Raw genomic sequence first — 23,206 nt, 5'->3', positions numbered from 1 at the left:
TACCATTTTTGTTTAGAAATTGTAAAGTTATAATTAGAACTGGAAAATGTACTAGGAAAGTGAAAGTGTGGGTCACTCAGTCGTGTCTGACTCTGCAATCCCCAGGACTGTGGTCCACCAGGCTCCTCTGTCCATGGGATTCTCCAGACAAGAATACTGGAACAGATTGCCATTCCCCACTCCAGGGAATCTTCCTGACCCTGGGATGGAACCCAGGTCTCCTGCATTGTGGGCAGATTCTTTACCGTCTGAGCCACCTCCAGGGAAGCCTGAAAAATGTACTACTTTATATTAATTGATAAAAATAAAAAAAATTTTCAAAAACCTCATAAACCTCAGAGTTTAAAGTCTAACTGCTTCGCTGAAGATGACTGAGTTTCTCTCGCTTTCCAGAAGAAACTGTAGGAGGCTCGATGACGGTCTTAGATTACACGGCCAATTACTGCCCAAGCGTGCTCAGTCTTGGCCCCCTGCTCAGTCTGCTGCAGCTCGTTGCTATTTTTAGGTCACCTTAAGAACACGTATCTGCGCTTTCGTTGCTTGAGTGGGCAAGGGAGCCGGGCGCCTGTGTCACGGGGACGGTCTGACCCTCCATCCCGCCAGCGCACAGCCCCCCGGCCTAGGTCAAGGGGCCTTCACGGACTCTCTGTTCTCTCAAGACGCGTGTGCTTTCTAACTGGCCTCTACCGGAAGGTGAACACCGAGCTGAAGGTTACAGGGACGGGATGCGTCGCTAAGGACACTCACCTGTTAGAAACCGGGGGTCGCTGAGCCAGTCGTCTGCGTACACTGCGTACTGACTCAGATACCTGCTCTGCAGGTAGCCGTTATAGGTACAGAAGATGAACGCCAACAGGAAGGCGTACAACGGCGTGGGCTTTCCTCCTCGGATCAGAAACGGGAAAACCAAGGTCCTTCAGAGACAAGAAAGCAACAATGATAAAGAATCTAATGTCTGCAATTCTACTTTAAGTGTCTTAGATTTTTTTTCTTTTTAAGCATGAACATTTTCTTTATTTTCTTCTTGTAGCAATGATTCGGAGAAGGCAATGGCACCCCACCCCAGTACTCTTGCCTGGAAAATCCCATGGTAGGCTACAGTCCATGGGGTCGCTAAGAGTCGGACACGACTGAGAGACTTCACTTTCACTTTTCACTTTTGTGCATTGAAGAAGGAAATGGCAACCCACTCCAGTGTTCTTGCCTGGAGAATCCCAGGGATGGGGGAGCCTGGCAGACTACAGTCCATGGAGTCGCAAACAGTGGGACATGACTGAGCACCTTTCACTTCACCACTGGCTCTTCTATTACTATTATCTCTAATTGTCCCAGACGTCTCACAGAGCTTTCCAACTAGAGGATCTCAGCACTGAATTACAGGTGTGCCGGAGCGGTGCTGCCTTAGCCCCCCAGCTGATTGGCGCAGGATCTGGGCGGGGCCAGAGCTCCGGAATGGCCATGTCTTCCCAGTGAGTCTTCTTGTCAGATTATCGCACTACATGCTAAAGACGTGTCATGTACCTTGTGTACTCTAATGAGAAACAGATTGAGAAGCTCTGCTCTAAGTGTCTTGGATTTTTAATCTTGATTTTTATATAAAAGTCATTGTTAGGAACGCTTGCACAGATGTACCCATTGAAAGCAGAATTTCTAGTTAAAGAATTAACTGTGTTTCAATAATGTACAGCACTGTGCAAACATTCAGGGTTCCAGTTATGCAGAGTATGAAACAGACACACGGGAGAGACGCCCGGCTCCCGGCGGCGCAGACGCGAGAGACGCCCGGCTCCCGGCGGCGCAGACGCGAGAGACGCCCGGCTCCCGGCGCAACCGACCACGTGCAGAATCGTGGCTGAGAGGAGCTGCCCCGCACCCAGGGTTAGGGCGGTGGCCGAGAGGAGCTGTACCACATCCAGGAGGCGGTGGCTGCTTGGGCACCGGAGGGCCGAGAGGAGCTGATCCACATTCAAAGCAGGAGGGGCAGCCTTGAGGAGATACCCCTCGTCCGAGGTAAGGTACAGCGGCTGCGCCTTGCTGGAGCAGCTGGGAAGAGGTACTCCACGATCAAGTGGAATATAAGAATCCAGTGTTCTGGGGAGGAAGGAACAAGATGGCGGAGGGATAAGACGGCGAGACCACTTTCTTCCCCACAAATTCATCAAAAGAACATTTGAATGCGGAGTAAAGTCCACAAAACAACTTCTGAATACTGGCAGAGGACATCAGGCTCCCAGAAAAGCAGCCATTGTCTTCTAAAGGAAAGAGAAGAAATCAAGCTCCACCCACCAGAACACTGACACATGCCTCCCTAACCAGGGAACCCGGACAAGTCACCCGTCCAACCCCACACACAGCGAAGAAACTACATAATAAAGAGAACTCCACAAACTGCAAGAAGAGGGAAAGGCCACCCCAAGCAAAGCAATATAAGCAAGATGAAGAGGCAGAGAAATACCCAGCAAGTAAAGGAACAAGATAATTGCCCACCAACACAAACAAAAGAAGAAGATATAGGGAATCTACCTGATAAAGAATTTCAAATTTTGATGGTGAAAATGATTCAAAATCTTGAAAGCAAAATGGAGTTACAGATAAATAACCTGGAGAAAAGGATTGAGAAGATGGAAGAAAGATTTAATAAGGACTTAGAAGAAATAAAAAAGAGTCAATATACAATGAATAATGCAATAGATGAGATCAGAAACACTCTGCAGGGAACAAACAATAGAATAACAGAGGCAGAAGACAGGATTAGCGAACTAGAAGATAAAATTGTAGAAATAAATGAAACAGAGAGGAAAAAAGAAAAACGAATTAAAAGAAATGAGGACAATATTAGAGACCTCTGGGACAATGTTAAACGCTCCAACATTCGAATCATAGGAGTCCCAGAAGAAGAAGACAAAAAGAAAGACCATGAGAGAATACTTGAGGAGATAATAGTTGAAAACTTCCCTAAAATAGGGAAAGAAATAATCACCCAAGTCCAAGAAACCCAGAGAGTCCCCAACAGGATAAACCCAAGGCGAAATACTCCAAGACACATATTAATCAAATTAACAAAGATCAAACACAAAGAACAAATATTAAAAGCAGCAAGGGAAAAGCAGCAAATAACACATAAGGGGATTCCCATAAGGATAACAGCTGATCTTTCAACAGAAACTCTTCAGGCCAGAAGGGAGTGGCAAGACATACTTAAAGTGATGAAAGAAAATACCCTACAGCCCAGATTACTATACCCAGCAAGGATCTCATTCAAATATGAAGGAGAAATCAAAAGCTTTACAGACAAGCAAAAGCTGAGGGAATTCAGCATCACCAAACCAGCTCTCCAACAAATGCTAAAGGATCTTCTCTAGACAGGATACACAGAAAGAGTGTATAAACTTGAACCCAAAGTAATAAAGAAAATGGCTACGGGATCGTACTTATCAATAATTACCTTAAACGTAAATGGGTTGAAATTTTCAAAAAGGCTAGGAAACAATTCTTATAGCCATCAATAGTTCAGTGTTGAGTTCATGAATAGTTTTTAAAGTTTGGGACAAACTGTAGTATTTGCTATTTGAAGTACTATTTGTAATTGGCATATTACAATGTAACATTGGTCTTCATTTCCAACTTAAAACGCCTAAAAATGCCTAACAGATTTTTAGATTTGTGAATTTTAGTTGAAATGTATTTTACGATTTACTAAACCTGCAGAAATATTGAAATATTTCAGAGAACTTATTCACTGTACATTTAATTTATTTTATTTATAAAAGTTATGAACTGTAGAAAGTTTTACTTGTTGGGTCAAATGCTTGTTGCTTCAAGTGCTTGTTGCATTTGAAGTGCTAGTTACAAGAAAATCAAATACCTTCAATGTATAAATGCTATTAAGTTTTTAAAGGACTCTGGAGTATAAGTAAGTTTGTTTAAAGAAATTTAGTCTATTCAACCTGAATCAGCTCTGTCAAACATTAATTAAAAGCCTCATTTTAAAAAAATAAATAAATAATGGTGGTGGGAGGGAGGGTTGGGAAGCTGGCTGGAGGTGGTGAAGTTTATAAATCTAATTAAAAATGAAGTTGCATTTCCATTTTCCAAATCCACCCATCCACCAGCGTACTGTGTCACTAGACATTATGTACGATTTTACTTTGCGACAGAAACCATTACATTTAAAAATTCATTACAGCAAGGTGAGTTAGACACATGATGGATGCAGCTTTAATTCTGCCATATATTATTACAGTTAAAATGTAAATGATGAAAAGTATTTTGTGCTTATCAGCATTTATGTGGAAATGTGTTTTACAGTGATATATGATGTTATATTTCTATTATTGTGATAAAAAAAAAAAAAGCAATACAAAAAGACGAAGTGTTTATTAAAACATGAAAAAAAAAAGAAATAAATGGTTTTGCAGCACTGAAGAGATTATAGAAAGTAAATAAGCTAGATCAGACCTGTTTTATGTAGTAATTTTATAGTTTATTTTAATTATTTCAGTTGTAAAATATTGTTATACTGTTAATTAGTTCTGATTGTTCATATTAAACTATTATAATGCAAAAAAATAAATAAATAAATAAAATTAAAACAAAACAAAACAAACAAAAAAAAGAAACAGACACACGGAATGAGAGAAAACTGAAGGTTCCATCCTCCTACCACCAGTGGCTCAGTCTGGTCCAAGGGTTTGAATCTGGGGACCACCGTTACACTGCCTGTCACCATGGCGATGGCTGTCATCTCCCCAGTGCCCACCATGGGCAAGGCCTCCCAGCTACCTGCACAGAGACGCTGTCACCACACCTGACAGAGGACAAGGCTAAGACTCGGAGTGCTCCAGTAACCTGCTTAAGGTCACGGGCTAGTGAGTGGCTGAGTTCAAGTATACTTTGGCCACCTGATGTGAAGAGCTGACTCACTGGAAAAGACCCCGATGCTGGGAAAGATTGAGGGTGGGAGAAGGGGACGACAGAGGATGAGATTTCTGGATGGCATCACCGACTCAGTGGACATGAGTCTGAGCCAGCTCAGGGAGACAGTGAAGGACAGGGAAGCCTGGCGGGCTGCAGTCCATGGGGTCACAAAGAGTCGGACACGACTTCAGGACTGAACAACAACGTTAGTGTTAGTCACTCAGTCCTGTCCGACTCTTTGTGACCCCATGGGCTGCAGCCCGCCAGGCTCCTCTGTCCATGAGATTCTCCAGGCAAGAATACCGGAGTGGGTTGCCATTTCCGTCTTCTGAGGATCTTCCCACCCAGGGATGGAACCTGGGTCTCCTGCACTGCAGGTGGATTCAGTGTTCTTTGGTTGCACCGCACTGGTTAAGCTGCTCATTGTTGTTGAGTTGCTCAGTTGTGTCCGAGTCTTTGCAACCCCATGGACTGCAGCCCACCAGGCTCTTCTGTCCATATCATTTCCCAGATAAGAATACTGGAGTGGGTTGCCATTTCCTTCTCCAGGGGATGTTCCCTTGCCAGGGATTGAACCCTTGTCTCCTGTGCCGCCTGCATTGGCAGGTGGATTCTTTACCACTGCGCCACCTGGGAAGCCCTTAGTGCGCGCCAACTGAAGTTTAAAGACGGAAAATAAAAGGACAAGAAGTTAGAAATGTAGGAAAAAAACAGGCTGCTTTTTATGTTGTGTTTGCATTTTCTCTTTAAAAATCAATACTTCATATATTTAAAATGGGGTCATCACTACATACCCTATACCCCTTAAGAGGATAATAAGAAACGATTTCAACAACTTTATGCCAACAGATTCGACAACACGGATGAAGCAGACAAGATTCTTAAAAGACAAAGGTGATCAAAACTGACCAAAGAAGAAGGTGACAACTTTAATCACTCTATCAAGGAAAAAGAATTCAGACGCAAGGGATTCTAGAAAAGCCAAAACCAGAGTCAGGGGAAGGGATCAGCTGCAAAGAAACACAAAGGATGGATATGGGGACACAACGTCCTATATCTCTGGATTGTGGTGATGACCACACAACCAGATCCAATCACCAAAACTGACCAAATGAAAATTTATCTATGTAAATGATAGCTTAAAACGGGAAAATGTACACACTTATAGTTTCCATTTTGGCCATCTGCTCCAGGGGAAAAACAAACGGCTGTCAACAGGAACAGCACAGCAACAGTACTGCGATGCCACGTTCTCTCCCCAACGCCTTCACTCAGCAGCTCGGGAGAACTTCCCCATGAATCACAAGCAGCTTCTCATCTTGTTCAGCCACTTCCCCCACAGACCTTGTGTGAGTCTAGGGCAAGGCACGAGCTGGACAGTAAGCATCCACTGGGCGATGACACCATTGGTGGGGTAGCGACGTGCCTGGAAACTACAGTGCCGACAGGTCAGTTCAGTTCAGCAGCTGAGGCATGTCCCACCCTTTGCGACCCCACGGACTGCAGCATGCCAGGCTTCCCTGTCCATCACCAACTCCCGGAGTTTACTCAAACTCATGTCCACTGAGTCGGTGATGCCATCCAACCATCTCATCGTCTGTCGCCCCCTTCACGAGCCCCGCAAAAAGAACAGGGAGGGACTTTCCTGGTGGCCCCGTGGTAACGACTCCATGCTTCCAATGTGGGGTGGGGGCAGGTTCGATCCCTAGGTGGGGAATTAAGAATCCACATGCTGTGTCCCAGGGTCCATGTGTGCTCAACTGTGTCAAACTCTTTTTGGCACTCTCTGCAGGCTCCTCCGTCCATGGAATTCTCCAGGCAAGAACACTGGAGTGGGCTGCCAGTCCCTTCTCAGGGAATCTTCCCATTCCAGGGCTCAGACCCACATTTTCTGCGCATTTGCAGGCAGATTCTTTACCGCTGAGCCACCGGGGAGGCCCATGTGCTGTGTGGTACACACAGCTCCTGCCTTGGCAGACAGCTGGTACAAGTTGATTGGCACTGGGACGCAGGCTAAGTGCAAACACTGACACTGCAAGGCCAGGGCTTGGGCTTGACTGGGGCACCGGCACAGGCGCCCTTAAAAGCAGGCTGCGGTTCTGAGGTGTGGCGATCGGGCACTGCTGCCATGGTGCCTTTCTGCTCCTCCCGGATTCTCAGCCAGGGCGGAGGGCCCCGTGTGACAGCCAGAGGAAGCGGCTGATGACAGAAGACAGACCAGTTCTCAGCCTGTCCCCGAGTGCCCAGACTTGAGAAGCACCGGGAATAAGCGATCTCATTTCCCAGGTCAGCTCAGGGGATTCCCGAGCCTTGGGAAAGAAGAAAGGGGACAGTACAGTGAGAGAATTGGGAAAAAAAGAACAGCTTCTCGGGAAGCTATGGTCTCAAGGAATTTTCCAGGAGCGAAACTGCAGGACGCGACTGAGAAAGTGTCAGCTTCCAAGTTTGGAGAAACTCGGAGGGAAGAAAAGTGAGCAGGAAACACGGCCGGCGGGGCGCAGCGGGCAGGGGCTGGGCTTAGCGACGCGCCTGCGCAAGTGCAGAGTGCTCAGGCCCTGGGAGTCTGCGACGGCTGACCCGAGCAGAATCCGTGCTGAGTTCAACACGGGCTAACAGGGTCGCACGATCCGAAAGCGGAGGAAAAAAAACCAGGGAGCGCAGAACAGCAGAAACAGGTCCTAAGAAGTGGTTGAAGGGGCCTTCCCTGGCGGTCCAATGGTTAAGACTTCACCCTCAACTTCAGGGGGCACGGGTTTGATCCCTGGGTGGGGGACTAAAATCTCGCATGCAGTGTGGTCAGGCCAAAAAAAAAGAAAAAACAGTTGAAGGCAAACTTCTAGGCCAGTTGTCACAAATCTCTAGATTATAGATATATGAAGTGCTGAAGGGGCAAGTCTGAGGAAACGCTGCAGAGGTGGAAGACTTCTGTAACTTTCTGTTAACTTCTGACAGATTTCTCCCACTCTGGTTTCCAATTCTGCACTGGCAAACACTGGCTGTGTGTGTGTTAGTTGCTCAGTTGTGTCTGTCTCTTTCCGACCCCACGGACTATAGCATGCCAGACTCCTCTGTCCATGGGATGCTCCAGGCAAGAATACTAGAGTAGGTGGCTATTTCCTTCTCCAGGGGATCTCCCCAACCCAGGGATCAAACCCTGGTCTCCGGCATTGCAGGCAGATGCTTTACCATCTGAGCTACTGGCTGGCACCCCATAAAGGTGGAACCCAAAGCTGCCTTTTGTTCTGCCTCCCTGACTGTTCTTCCTGGGTCGTGAACTTTCTGTGACATCGACGTGAGAGTGGATCAGGTGTCGGCAAACACCGCCGCCGAGCCAAGTCCAGACCACCACCTGCTTTCTACAGCCCAGGAGCTAAGAATGCTTTTCACATTTTTAAATAGCGTGTGTGTTGGGCGGGTGGTGGGAGGGCGGGGGAAGAATCAAAAGACTATTCCACGACACACGAAAATTGTACAAAATTCAGATTTCAGTGTCCGTAAATAAAGCTGTACTGGGACATGGCCACGGGCCTCTGTTTACACCTTGTCTGGAGGGAGTTCAGTGGGCGTGACAGAACCTGCGTGTGGCGATCTCATCTCTTTGAACAGGGCTCGCTGGGCTTGGTGTTCTGTCATGTGCCCACCCACCGCGTCAGAACGAGGAAAGCTGTTGGACTCTTTGTGCTTTGAAGGTAAGTGGAAGCGTGGGCTGTTTTGTTACTGTGTGCATGTGCGTGCTCAGCTGTGTCCGACTCTGTGCGACCCCATGGACTATGCGGCCCTGCCAGGCTCCTCTGGCCGTGGGATTCTCCAGGCGAGAATACTGGAGTGGGTTGCCATTACCTCTTCCAGGGGACCTTCCTGATCCCGGGGACTGAGCCTCGACTCCTGCATCTTCTGCGTTGCAAGGTGGATTCTTTACCACTGAGCCACCTGGGGAGCCCCTTTGAGAACTCCACCAGCTGGCAAAGCATCCCTGGGGCTCACTGCTAGCAGAGCTGTGGCAGACGCTAACAGAGGCCCCCACTGCCAGGCTCAATGGTTATCACAATGTCCCCAACTCATGGGAAAGCGGTGGTCAGAAAAATCAGAGTTTAAATCAGCACCCCAAGACAGAACTTCTTTTAAAAAATGGATCAAAATGAGGCTACAGCCTCAGGAAGCTATCGAGCAGTTCATTTTGTTAGCCCAGCACAGAAAACCATGTAGACCGATGGTGAGTCAATTAATTGTAGGGGCCAAAGAGACACATGCAGGGAACATAATCTTGTGTAACTTGGAAGGAAACTTATGACCAACCTAGATAGCATATTAAAAAGCAGAGACATTATTTTGCCAACAAAGGTCCGTCTAGTCAAGGCTATGGTTTTTCCCGTGGTCATGTATGGATGTGAGAGTTGGACTGTGAAGAAAGCTGATCGCTGAAGAATTGATGCTTTTGAACTGTGGTGCTGGAGAAGACTCTTGAGAGTCCCTTGGACTGCAAGGAGATCCAACCAGTCCATTCTAAAGGAGATCAGTCTTGGGTGTTCATTGGAAGGACTGATGCTGAAGCTGAAACTCCAACACTTTGGCCACCTCATGTGATGAGCTGAAGTTAATTCATTGGAAAAGACCCTGATGCTGGGAGGGATTGGGGGCAGGAGGAGAAGGGGACGACAGAGAATGAGATGGCTGGATGGCATCACCGACTCGATGGACATGAGTCTGAGTGAACTCCGGGAGTTGGTGATGGACAGGGAGGCCTGGCGTGCTGTGATTCATGGGGTTGCAAAGAGTCAGACACGACTGAGCGACTGAACTGAACTGAACGTAATTATTGGCCCTTTGGGAAGAAGAGTGGCTTGGGGAGTGAGGACACCAGGAGTGACACTTGACAGTTAACGATGATGGCAGAAGACAGCGCGGGCGGGCATCCTTGGTGCCTGTAAGTCCATGGACGTCACTGTGATGGCTCAGCTATTTATTCCAGGGGTCAGTGCTGAGGCTCGAGTGGCCGAGCCTGGGGCCCTCAACCCCCAGGGAATGGACCAGTGCTGGTCCACAGCCTGTTAGGAACCGGGCTGCAGAGCAGGTGAGCGAGTGACGCTTCATCTGTATTTATAGCTGCTCCCCTGTTAACTCACTTTACAGTCTGAGCTCTACCTCCTGTTAGATCGGTGGTGCCTTTACTGCTGCTGTTGCTGCTAAGTCACTTCAGTCGTGTCCGACTCTGTGAGACCCCATAGATGGCAGCCCACCAGGCTCCGCCGTCCCTGGGATTCTTCAGGCAAGAACACTGGAGTGAGTTGCCATTTCCTTCTCCAATGCATGAAAGTGAAAAGTGAAAGTGAAGTCACTCAGTCGTGTCCAACTCTTCGTGACCCCATGGACTGCAGCCTACCAGGCTCCTCCGTCCACGGGATTTCCCAGGCAAAAGTACTGGAGTGGGTTGCCATCGCCTTCTCCGCAGCGGTGCCTTTAGATTCTCATAATAGCTTGACCCCTACTGTGCTTGAATCATCCCAAAACCATTCCCACACTATCATCCTGGTCTGCCAAGAAACCGTCCTTCATGAAACTGGTCCGTGATGCTGAAAAGGCTGGGGTGGGCTGCAGTATGCAGTCTGTGAGGAACAGCGAAAGGCGAGGCTACTTCCAAAGTAGTTGAACAACCGACTAGCTCAGCACAGTGGAATCCACAGTGGAATCTGCTGAGATGCTGTAACTCATGGTGGTAAAAATGCGTGCAATAGACAAAATACAAATTCACAAAGCTTGTGAAAATTTAAAGGCCTTTAAACCCATCTCTTATACCAGCTTCCCTGGTGGCTCAGACAGTAAAGAATCTGCCTGTAATGTGGGAGACCGGATTTGATCCCTGGCTTGGGAAGATCCCCTGAAGAAGGGAATGACAGCCCACTCCAGTATTCCTGCCTGGAGAATTCCATGCACAGAGGAGCCTGGTGGGCTACAGTCCATGGGGTCGCAAAGATTCGGACACAGTTGGGCAACTAACACTTTCACTTTCCTGTACCAGCAATTTGTTGTTGTTATTGTTGTTTAGTCACTAAGTTGTGTCTGACTCTTCGTGGCCCCATGGACTGCAGCCTGTCAGGCTCCTCTGTCTGTGGGATTCTCCAGGCAAGAATACTGGAGTGGGTGGCCATTTCCTTCTCCAAGGGGTCTTCCCCACCCAGGGGTCAATCCCTTACCTGCATTGCAGGTAGATTCTTTACCACTGAGCCTCCAGGGAAGCCTCAAGTTAAATTTTATTCCTCAGCCACAACAAAAAAGAACCCCATTCTTCTCATTACACCTCTATTACCAAAACTGCATTGAGGTGTTATTATATTTTGAATTCTCTCGACACAGTTTCTGTGAACATTTGCTTCCTCTTCAGTTATAAATTCCTATACCAAGGATCTTCTTTTGTCCTTTGGGCCAAAAAGCTGGGCAGACACCCCTGGCCCTTTCCAGGGAAGTTCACAGCCCTTAGTCTAGATCACAACAGCAGATATAATCTGGACACATCACCTGGGTTTTCTTAGAAAGCACTCTTGCCTGTGGCCCCAGCACTTGGGTTTTGGACAGCCGCTGTGGTCTGGGCCTGGCCGGTGGCCGGTGGGGACCGCACCCACCTGTCCTGTTCCCTGGATGGCCAGGAAGGGTGCCCTGACTTCTGCTCCTATGGGAGCCGGTCACAAACGACCTGGGGAGAGGATTTCTCTCTCTTTGGTCTCACGTGAGATGTCAGGAAAGGGGCTAGGACTGGAGACAGGGCCTTAGGCTGACAGAGGTCTCTTCTGTTGCTCTCTGTCCTTGGAGGGCTCAGCAGGGACCCTGATGTCCACAAAACTAGGAGGTTGGAACAAACTGTCCCGAGCAATGCCACCCAGGCCCACAGACCTCCAGCAGGGAGCTGAGATCGTCCTCCCCACCCTCTCCTTCCCCAGAGGCCGAGCACGTTCCCAGGGACCAGCCGCCCTGGCTCACAGGTCCTGGGGCAGGGTCTTCAGCGGGCAGACACTCAGATGCGACACACCTTCCAGAGGGGAGTGCCGTGCCTCCTCCTGGCATCTTCTGGGTGGTCTTTCTCGTTCTGGGTTATTTCCTTTTCCTGGGAAGCCCATGCAGCTGCTGTCAGCAGCGTTCTCCTCTGACTTGGACCAATGAGGAACCAGAAAGGGTGGGGAGGGGCAGCCTCTGGATGCGGCTCTTCCCGAACCTTCCTCCAGACTTTGGCGGGACAAGAGCAGCTCACAGTTGGCGGTGACCCTGGCTGTTTATCCGGGGGGGAAGTCCAGGCTCAGACAGGAGGGAGGCGGGCGCCTCTGCTGGGTGGACACAGCACCTGCCGGGACCCAGGTCACCTCATTATGGAGCGTGTTTGTGTTCAAACGATCTCACACACTGCCTCGCCCTTACCGTTGCCTTTGAGACACCAACAGTAAGCCTCCTGGAAAACATGCAGTAAGTCAGAGGCTGAAAACTACTTAGCACAGACATCATCTCTTGAGAAACTGTGAAGTGCATCTTTGGAGAAACCAGGTTATAAAGCCATTTCCTCTTCTGCATACACAATCGCCAGGTCCCGAGGAACTGGGAAGAAACCCTGTTTCCTGCATCATCAGGAGGGGTGTGGGATTAAACCCGACACTTCGCTCCTCATTGCGCTACAGTGCTCATTTTCTTTCTGTTCCTTGTCAAGAAAGAATATGGCCTTTCCATAAAGTTTGTGTTTGTAAGGCAATCAGGAACACGGGCGTGCTTGATGACCTAGTAAATCTAAATCTCTGAGATGCTGGAATCTCTGCAGTGCTTTGATGGCTCGGGACAGTTTGCTGTCCACCTCCTTCTGGGGGTGAGTTTACACGCTTAGACAGCAGAAGAGGACTTCGCATAGTTTCTGACAGAATGTTCTCAATAATCCCTAAGCCTACACATGCCTTTTTTTTTTTTTTTAACATGTCAGAGCCATTACTATTAACCTAATGAAAAGATCAGGACCCAGAGGCTCAGGGGAACATGGCGGAACTCTCTCCTGGGTGATGATGGAGAGAGACTCCAGGAGGTGGCCGCCTCCATGGCAACATCCCAAGTGTGTCATCCACCGCATCCTGAGAGGCCAGCCAGAAGCAGGACCAGGCAGGGCTGTGTCTACTCACGCTGCAGCACATTAGTCTTTAGAAGTCATCTTTATTTCTTTATTTTGTATTTCTACTAAGCTAGTACAGTACTTATGTTAAGTGACAGAAGTGGGATGTAAAATTTTGTGTGCTTATATATCCGTCTTGTTATCTTGACTACTTAAGAAAAAAATGATCCAAAACTTATAAAAAAAAAGGGCTTCCCTGCTAACCCAGGGATTAAGACTTCACTTGCTAATGCAAAGGGTGCAGGTGAGATCCCTGGTTGGGGAACTAAGATCCCACATGCCTTGGGGCCAGAAAAACGAAAACATAAAACAGAAGTGATATTGTAGCAAACTCAATAAAGACTTAGAATAAAATGGTCCATATTAAAAAAAACAAATCTTTAAAAAAAAAAACAACACAACAGTGAGAGGGAAAGAGATATTTCAAAATGCCATCAGTGTTTATCTGAGGGGTGGAACTCGAGGTGGGTTTATTTTTGTTTCCTTGAATTTTTCAGCACTTTATATAAGTTTTCTACAAGGAGCATGTGCCTCAATTGAAGGTTCTTTTGCACACAATACGTTGACGTGTATTTTAAGCCCTGATCCCTAATACATTCAGAAGAGACCTGATGAGTGACGGGGAGAACTCTGCTTTCTTGGAACCTGAAAGACTCAGGCAAAATCAAAGGCAGCAGTCGAGACACAGAGAGAAAAGACTTAGCGACAGGGCGGGTGCAGGGGCAGGGGCGGGGCAGGGCGGGGCAGTACCACGAGTAACACACACAGCCCATGGGGACTTGCTGTGTGATTCAGGAACTCAAACTGGGCTATGTGACAACCAAGAGGGGTGGGATGGGGAGAGAGGCGGGAGGGAGGATCAGCGAGGACGGGACACGTTACCTATGGCTGATTCATGTTGACGTCTGGTAGGAACCAACACCATATTGTTGAAACCAACAGCTCACCATAAAGAAGGCTGAGTGCTTTTGAACTGTGGTGCTGGAGAAGACTCTGGACAGTCCCTTGGACTGCAAGGAGATCCAACCAGTCCATCCTAAGGGAGATCAGTCGTGGGTGTTCATTGGAAGGACTGATGCTGAAGCTGAAACTGCAAAGACCCTGATGCTGGGAAAGATTGAAGGTGGGAGGAGAAGGGGACGACAGAGGATGAGATGGTTGGATGGCATCACTGACTCAATGGACATGAGTTTGGGTAAACTCCGGGAGCTGGTGATGGACAGGGAAGCGTGGTGTGCTGCAGTCCATGGGGTCACAAAGAGTGGGACACGACTGAGCAACTAAACTGAACTGTGGTTCAGCTGGTAAAGAATCTGCCTGCAATGCAGGAGACCTGGGTTTGATTCCTGGGTTGGGAAGATCCCCTGGAGAAGGGAAAGGCTCCAGTATTCTGGCCTGGAGAGTCCATGGGGTTGCAAAGAGTTGAATAGGACTGAGTGACTTAAATTAAAAAAGATCCCATGGACAGAGGAGCTTGTGGGCTACAGTCCATAGGGTCACAAAGACTCAGACATGACGAGTGACTAAGCACGCATGCAAGCACAAGGCATGTATAGCATGAAGACACAGCAGAAAACTGGAGAAAGGTACGGGCACACCAAATCCTCAGCCTCTGCCTTGTGGAAAACTTTTATGCCAAAGTGTAAAGTGACAGACAGTAAAGTATTCTTTGTGTTTGCAGCCTCACCTTGAAAGGGCAAAATCCTTGTTTAAGTACATAGCTTTATGGCAGTTTAATCACTATAATCAATAAATTCCTTTCTTTTTACAGAAGGAAGGATAAGCAAAAGGAACTGATCCAAATCTAGAAGTGCTGTAGATTACAGTGATGTCAAATTGTTGAGAAAGAAGTGAAACAATTAATTATTAAAATTAACAACAATTCTCATTTAAACATTTGAAAATGGTTAAATCTACCATTTCCTAGTAAGTAGATAAGTAGATGCATGCTCAGTCATGTCTGACTTTATGGCACTATGGACCATAGCCCAGCAGGCTCCTCTGTTCATGGGATCCTCCAGGCAAGAATACTGGAGTGGGTTGCCATCTACTGCTCCAGGGGATCTTCCCGACCCAGGGATCGAACCTGCATCTCCAGTATTGCAGGTGGATTTCTGGCCACTGAGCCACCGAGGAAGCCCACCACTACCTAAGTTACTGCCAGATCACCCAAGTTAGCTACGCTACTTAAGTGTTCCCAAACTTGGGTTGGTGACCTTATAGGTTGTCCTGGGAGATGATGTCCAATTGCTTCTATTTCGAGGGTCAAATCATTTGCTGAATGATTGTGTTATTTCTTATAGCAAGAAAACGGAACAAGAGTCTTCTCCAACACCACAGTTCAAAAGCATCAATTCTTTGGCGCTCAGCTTCCTTTATAGTCCAACTCTCACATCCATACACGACTACTGGAAAAAAACACGACTACTGGAAAAACCATAGCCTTGACTAGACGGACCTTGGCTGGCAAAGTAAAGTCCCTGCTTTTTAATATGCTGTCTAGGTTGGTCATAACTTTTCTTTCAAGGAGCAAGCATCTTTTAATTTCATGTCTGCAGTCACCATCTGCAGTGATTTTGGAGCCCAGAAAAATAATGTCTCTCACTGTTTCCCCATCTATTTGCCATGAAGTAATGGGATCAGATGCCATAATCTTAAGTTTCCGAATGTTGAGTTTTATGCCAATTTTTTCACTCTCCTCTTTCACTTTCATCAAGAGGCTCTTTAGTTCTTCTTCACTTTCTGCCATAAGGATGGTGTCATCTACATATCTGAGGTTATTGATATTTCTCCTGGCAATCTTAATTCCAGCTTGTGCTTCATCCAGCCCAGCGTTTCTCATGATGTACTCTCCATGTAAGTTAAATAAGCAGGGTGACAATATACAGCCTTGACGTACTCCTTTCCCTATTTGGAACCAGTTTGTTGTTCTATGTCCAGTTCTAACTGTTGCTTCCTGACCTGCGTACAGATTTCTTAGGAGGTAGGTCAGGTATCTGGTATTCCCATCACTTTAAAAATTTTCCATAGTTTGTTGTGATCCACATAGTCAAAGGCTTTGGCGCAGTCAGTAGGGCAGTAGATATTCTTCTGGTACTCTCTTGCTTTTTTGATGATCCAGCAGATGTTGGCAACTTGATCTCTGCTTCCTCTGACTTTTCTAAATCCAGCTTGAACATCTGGAAGTTCACGGTTCACGTACTATTGAAGCCTTGCTTGGACAAGTTTGAGCATTACTTTGCTAGTGTGTGAGATGAGTGCAATTGTGCAGTAGTTTGAGCATTCTTTGGCATTGCCTTTCTTTGGGACTGGAATGAAAACTGACCTTTTCCAGTCCAATGGCCACTGCTGAATTTCCCAAATTTGCTGGCATATTGAGTGCAGCACTTTCACAGCGTCATCTTTCAGGATTTGAAATAGCTCAACTGGAATTTCATCACCCCCACTAGCTCTGCTTGTTGTGATGCTTCCTAAGGCCCACTTGACTTCACATTCCAGGATGTCTGGCTCTAGCTGAGTGATCACACCATCATGGTTATCTGGGTCATGAAGATGTTTTTTGTACAGTTCTGTGTATTCTTGCCACCTCTTCTTAGTATCTTCTGCTTCTGTTAGGTCTATACCATTTCGGTCCTTTATCGAGCCCATTTTTGCATGAAATGTTCCCTTGGTATCTCTAACTTTCTTGAAGAGATCTCTAGTCTTTCCCATTCTATTGCTTTTCTCTATTTCTTTGCACTGATCAGTGAGGAAGGCTTTCTTATCTCTCCTTGCTATTCTTTGGAACTCTGCATTCAAATGGGTATATCTTTCCTTTTCTCCTTTGCCTTTTGCTTCTCTTCTTTCACAGCTATTTGTAAGGCCTCCTCAGACAACCATTTTGCCTTTCTGCATTTCTTTTTCTTGGGAGTGGTCTTGATCACTTCTTCCTGTACAATGTCAAGAACCTCTGTCCATAGTTTCTCGGGCACTCTGTCTATCAGATCGAATCCTTCGAACCTATTTGTCACTTCCACTGCATAATCATAAGGGAAAAGTTTGTGCACACCAGGACCCAAGAGAAAGCAACGGTGACCCCACAAGAGACTGTCCCGGACTTTTCAGGAATCTCCGGCGGAGGCGTGGGTCGGTGGTGGCCTGCTGTGGGGTTGGGGGCACTGAGTGTAGTAGTGTGGGCATGGGACCTTTTGAAGGGGGTCAGGGTTATCTTCATCACCTCCACCAGAGTTTGGCTTCAGATCAAAGAACAGGGAGGGAACACAGCCCCTCTCATCAACAGGTAATTGGATGAAAGATTTACTGAGCACGGCCCGCCCATCAGAACAAGATCCGTTTCCCCCTCAGTCAGTCTCTCCCATCAGGAAGCTTCCATATGCCTCTTATCCCTATCCATCAGATGACAGACAGACTGAAAACCACAATCACAGAAAACCAATCTGATCACATGGACCACAGCCCTGTCTAACTCAATGAAGCTAAGCTATGCTGTGTGGGGCCGCCCAGGACGGACAGGTCATGGTGGAGAGTTCTGACAAAATGTGGTCCACTGGAGAAGGGAATGGCAAACCATGAACAGTATGAAAAGCCAAAAAGGTATGACACTGAAAGAGGAACTCCCCAGGTCGGTAGGTGCCCAATATGCTACTGGAGGTCAGTGGAGAAATAACTCCAGAAAGAATGAAGGGATGCAGCCAAAGTGAAAAATAACGCCCAGTTGTGGATGTGACTGGTGGTAGAAGCAAGATCCGATGCTGTAAAGAGCAATATTGCATAGGAACCTGAAACGTTAGGGCCACGAATCAAGGCAAATTGGAAGTGGTCAAACAGGAGATGGCAAGAGTGAATGTCAACATTTTGGGAATCAGCAAATTAAAATGGGCTGGAATGGGTGAATTTAACTCAGATGACCATTATATCTACTACTGGGGGCAGGAATCCCTTAGAAGAAATGGAGTAGCCATCATGGTCAACAAAAGATTCGGAAATGCAGTACTTGGATGCAATCTCAAAAATGATAGAATGATATTTCCAAAGCAAACCATTCAATATCACAGTAATCCAAGTCTATGCCCTGACAAGTAATGCTGAAGAAATTCAAGCTGAATGGTTCTGAAGACCTACAAGACCTTCTAGAACTAACACCCAAAAAAGATGTCCTTTTCATTATAGGGGACTGGAAAGCAAAAGTAGGAAGTCAAGAAATACCTGGAATAACAGGCAAATTTGGCCTTGGAGTACGGAAGGAAGCAGGGCAAAGGCTGACAGTTTTCCCAAGAGAAAACACTGGTCATAGCAAACACCCTCTTCCAGCAACACAAGAGAAAATTCTACACACGGACATCACCAGATGGCCAATACTGAAATCGGACTGACTATATTCTTTGCAGCCAAAGATGGAAAAGCTCTATCCAGTCAGCAAAAACAAGACGGGGAGCTGTGGCTCAGATCATGAACTCCTTATTGCCAAATTCAGACTTAAATTGAAGAAAGTAGGGAAAACCACTAGACCATTCAGATATGACCTAAATCAAATCCCTTATGATTATACAGTGGAAGCTGAGCCACAAGGGAAGCCTAAGAACACTGGAGTGGGTAGCCTATCCCTTCTCCGGCAGTTCTTCCCAATCCAGGAGTCAAACCCAGGTCTCCCACGTTGCAGGCAGATTCTTTACCAACTGAGCTATCAGAGAGGTTCATGGGATTATCCAGGTAAGAATCCTAGAACTGGTTGTCATTTGCTTCTCCAAGGGATCTTCTGGACCCAGGGATCAAACCCTTGTCTCCTACGCTGGCAGGCGAGTTCTTTATCACTAGTGCCATCTGGGAAGCCCCTTGTGTGTTGAGTGTTAGTTGCTCAGTGTCTGACTCTTTGCGACCCTGTGGACTGTAGCTCACCAGGCTCCTCTGTCCATGGGATTTCCAAGGCCAGAATACTGGAGTGGGTTGCCATGCCCTTCTCCAGCGGATCTTCCTGACCTGGGGATTGAACCCAGGTCTCCTGCATTGCAAGGGGATTCTTAACCGTCTGAGCCACCAGGGAATCCCTGGAAGTCCCTTGCTGCTGCTAACTCACTCCAGTCATGTCTGACTCTATGTGACCCCACAGACAGAAGCCCACCAGGCTCCCCCGTCCCTGGGCTTCTCCAGGCAAGAACACTGGAGTGGGTTGCCATTTCCTTCTCCAATGTGTGACAGTGAAAAGTGAAAGTGAAGTCGCCCAGTCGTGTCCGACCCTTAGCGACCCCACGGACTGCAGCCCACCAGGCTCCTCCATCCATGGGATTTTCTAGGCAAGAGTACTGGAGTGGGGAAGTCCCTTACGACACATTTAAAAGAGGGGCTGACTGAGGCTCTCCCCAGGTCATTAATGGATTCCAGCAGGAGGGAAGCTGAACCTCAAGCAGGTGACCTAAAGGTGGTAACTGGGGGCCCCAGTGGCAAATAAACAGCTTTTCACTCCAGTGGGACTTGGGTTTGTGGCTACCGTTACACGGAGGGGCTGATGAAGAAATGATGCAGTGAGTCGCTCACTGACTGCCCAGTGGGATCGGTGACACAGGAGCCCTGGGTTCGGGTCACACTGAGGCCCTGCTTGGCTCGACAGAAAGCAGACCACGAGCTAAGACGGGGTTGAGGGGGTCACCCCAGGACCCCAGCGTGGAGAGGCTCTGAGCAGACCCGATAACACAAAGTTGCTCAGTTCCAGCACGCACGAGCCTGGGGTGAGCAGGTGAAAGGTCGCACTCTGCACACAAACAAAACCCAGGGTGGTGTAACAAGGTGTGGACAGTGCCCCCTGGACTCAGAGGCCTGAGATCAACAGCGGACCTCCACACTGACCCCATGCAAGGGCCACTGGCACAACAACGGGGTTTGCCATGGATAAAAAAAAATGCCCACAAACGTCCTTGTCCATCCCCGGGGTCAGGGTCTTGGTGTGTTCTGTCTGACAGCTGTCCCCCGCCCCACTCCTAGGCAGGCCTGCCCCGCCGTCGCCGGTTCTCCTCCACAAAGGTCCTGTTGATTCTACCCTTGTACTGAGCAAAAGTACAAGAGTTTCTCTCATCCTCACCGATGTATTACGAGAACGTCTTGCCTCTATCTACAAGCCCACCAATGAGCAGGGAGTCAGTGGATCCTCAGACAAGGTGTGCGAAAGGAAGATTATAAAAACATGCAGGCAGACACCCCTTCCCACAGACCACGGGAAGCTCCTCCACCTGGCTCTGCTTCTTCAAGATGCTAATGCTCCCCTAGGGCAAGGCCCTGTCCCCGGCTAGGGTCAGGCCACAAAGCAGCCCAGGGCCTTGGCAGATGGCCACCAAGTTCTGGAAGTCACTGCCCATTCAGGCTTGCATCTCCCAAGCACGCGTCCCAAGTCCCGTGGTTTGTGTTTCTCCCGCTACCGGTCTGACTCAGGTTGGGATTCACACAGCCCCCCTGCTTACTCAGTCTGGGCTGGCCGGCAGAGCCCCGACAAAGGAGGGGTGACGGACGTCTCCCGACTGACTGGATGCTTTGGGATGAGCTCGTGTCCACTTCCTCCTGTAATCAACAGCCTGGGGCTGATCAAACGGAGGCCCCTACTTCCCCAGAGGCACAATCCCTGCTGGGACCAATCGGCAGGGCCAAGTTGTTATCAGGGCCAAGTTGAGCATAACTGGTCTAAAATTTGGCTATAAAACTATGATCACAGAAAAATATAATTTTTGACAATGTGGTCACAATATTCTTTAGACTCCAGAGAAAGCTTGATGAAAAAAGTTATCTCTAAGAATTCTTGTCCTGAGGAAATAATTCCTCCCATACCTTTAGACCAGAGCTCTCTGGATCACTTATCTAGACCATCTCTAATTCCTGAAACCAAAAGGAAAAAAAGGGGAACAAAGCCTTTTCAAATCTTACTCCAACCATTTTTACAATTAGTGTGTTTTGTGTTGTGATATCTGATTCATAATTAAGTTTGGAAAACATAACTTTGCTATCCATTTATTTGGGTAAATGTATGTCTCAATGTGCGTCTTTGTTTTTTGGATAATATTGCTGATTGCCGAGATCAGTGTGTAAATGAGGTTTAATCTTATTGGCTTTAAAAAAAAAGTGGGCGCATACAATTCAAATAATTCTAAATACAAGAGAAATTAACCTAAATGAATTTCAGGTTCATGTGAAACTGGGAAATATTCTGTATTAAATACCTGATATTAATGTTTGTTGATCTAAATAATGTAGACATGTCTAAGAGTAATTAACATTAAGCAGAATATTTTCATTGTACCTAGGTTTAACATAAGTTAAATATTATTATATGTATTACAAGTTTGTCAGCAAGGAAATTCCCTCAAGTGAAAAAACTTCTTAAAAATGCAAATGAGATATGAGCCTTTAAATAGACTCTTTTAAGAATAATTATGCTTTAGGAATAATTAAAATAGTCTCGGTCTAAAATAGTCTCTGCAGACTGGGGTAACTTGAACTTCTAAGGGTTGCACTTAACTAAGTGTTGGAAGTCTACTGTATAGTTAAGTCATTTTCCAAATAAAATAAGATTTTCAAACATTTATTACTGAACACTAATCTCCTCTTACAGAGAAACTAAAGTGTTTGGGATTAAAAATAATGATGTTTGGAGCCACACTAAAATGTTCTAAGAAAGCAAAGGTTTTAGAAATTATTAGCGGTATCTATGCTCACTGATCTATAAAATGCTAATATAAAAGTCAGTTCTTGGTTGCTTAAGGGAAGTAAGTAGTGTGTTTTCGGTAAAGAAGGTATGAGGAATGGAATGGCATTTTGTGACGGGAAAAGGAAGTAAGCCTGGCTCACAGGTGGCTTCTCAGGGTGGAAGAACCCAGTGATGGGTACAGAAAGTGATAAGGTGTGTGACAAGTGAACCCTGAGTGAAGAGTCTTGTACATGGTTAGGACTAAATTTAGAATAAAGTTAATTTTAAGTTTACCTTTTAAATAAAGTAAGCTGGTGCAAAAACTTGAATTTAGCTTTTCTCTCTGTATAGGGGACACCTTTTTTTCAGATGTTGAACTGCCTATGTTAATAGATTTAAATTTTAGTTTCTTTATCTCTTAAATGATTCTGAAGTCCCTTACTGTTACTTTGGCTAAGTGAGTAGTATTGTTTCACAATGAACTATAATTCCATTTGACTGAGTGCTCTAAACCTTTTTGATATTTGTTGACAAAAGTTCCTAAATCATTCTAATGAAGATTTCGAGTTAACCTTGGGATGCTTCAGAGGGCCCCTGAAACATCCCAAAGAGAGATATTACACTAGCCAGGTTCATTTTGTATACAGAAGTACATGGGGAAGCACTGTCAAGTAAGTCTCGGGTTACATTGTACAATAAATGTTACTAATACAGATGTCCTAGAAACTGTGTGGCGTTCCTAAATTCTGATATGTTTGGGTGTAACGTTCAGTCAGTTCAGTTCAGTTCAGTCGCTCAGTCGTGTCCGACTCTCCGCGACCCCATGAATCACAGCACGCCAGGCCTCCCTGTCCATCACCAACTCCCGGAGTACACTCAAACTCATGTCCACAGAGTCGGTGATGCCATCCAGCCATCTCATTCTCCGTCGTCCCCTTCTCCTCCCGCCCCCAACCTTTCCCAGCATCAGAGTCTTTTCCAGTGAGTCAACTCGTCTCATGAGGTGGCCAAAGTATTGCAGTTTCAGCTTTAGCATCAGTCCCTCCAATGAACATCCAGGATTGATCTCCTTTAGAATGGACTGGTTGGATCTCCTTGCAGTATAAGGGACTCTCAAGAGTCTTCTCCAACACCACAGTTCAAAAGCATCGATTCTTCGGTGATCAGCTTTCTTCACAGTCCAACTCTCACATCCATACATGACCAAGGGAAAAACCATTGCCTTGACTAGACGGACCTTGGGTGTAACGTTATCAGGCATAATTCTAGTTATTATCTCAAAATATTGTCATAGCACTAACCAAGTTTCACAAAAATGCTTCCTCTTCAAGAAGATTTATAGAAAGGACTTTTGGATAAATACCAGTTTCTGAACTGGGTAAGGATTCTAGTGGAAAACCTGATGACTTCACAAAGGTTCACAAAAGGTTCAAAAATGGTGAATATGCTTACGGTTTCCATCTGAAACGTTACTGGTTTGAATCTGTTTT

The 23,206-nt window shown here is 46.7% G+C and overlaps 1 protein-coding gene across 1 annotated transcript in view; it reads right to left on the bottom strand.

The window, feature by feature from the left end:
* The window catches only part of SRD5A1 (steroid 5 alpha-reductase 1), a 50,476-nt gene that overhangs the window by 20,271 nt on the left and 6,999 nt on the right, over positions 1-23,206 (bottom strand). Inside the window, exon 2 of the mRNA XM_055422286.2 lies at positions 748-914. Within this exon, the coding sequence (XP_055278261.1) occupies positions 748-914 (167 nt within the window). The remainder of the gene's footprint in view (positions 1-747; positions 915-23,206) is intronic.

The sequence above is a fragment of the Moschus berezovskii genome, chromosome 18 (genome assembly GCF_049115385.1).
Source record: "Moschus berezovskii isolate FMDL1 chromosome 18, NW_MosBer_1.0, whole genome shotgun sequence".
Taxonomy (NCBI): domain Eukaryota; kingdom Metazoa; phylum Chordata; class Mammalia; order Artiodactyla; family Moschidae; genus Moschus; species Moschus berezovskii.
This window is presented reverse-complemented; position numbering and strand designations above follow the sequence as displayed.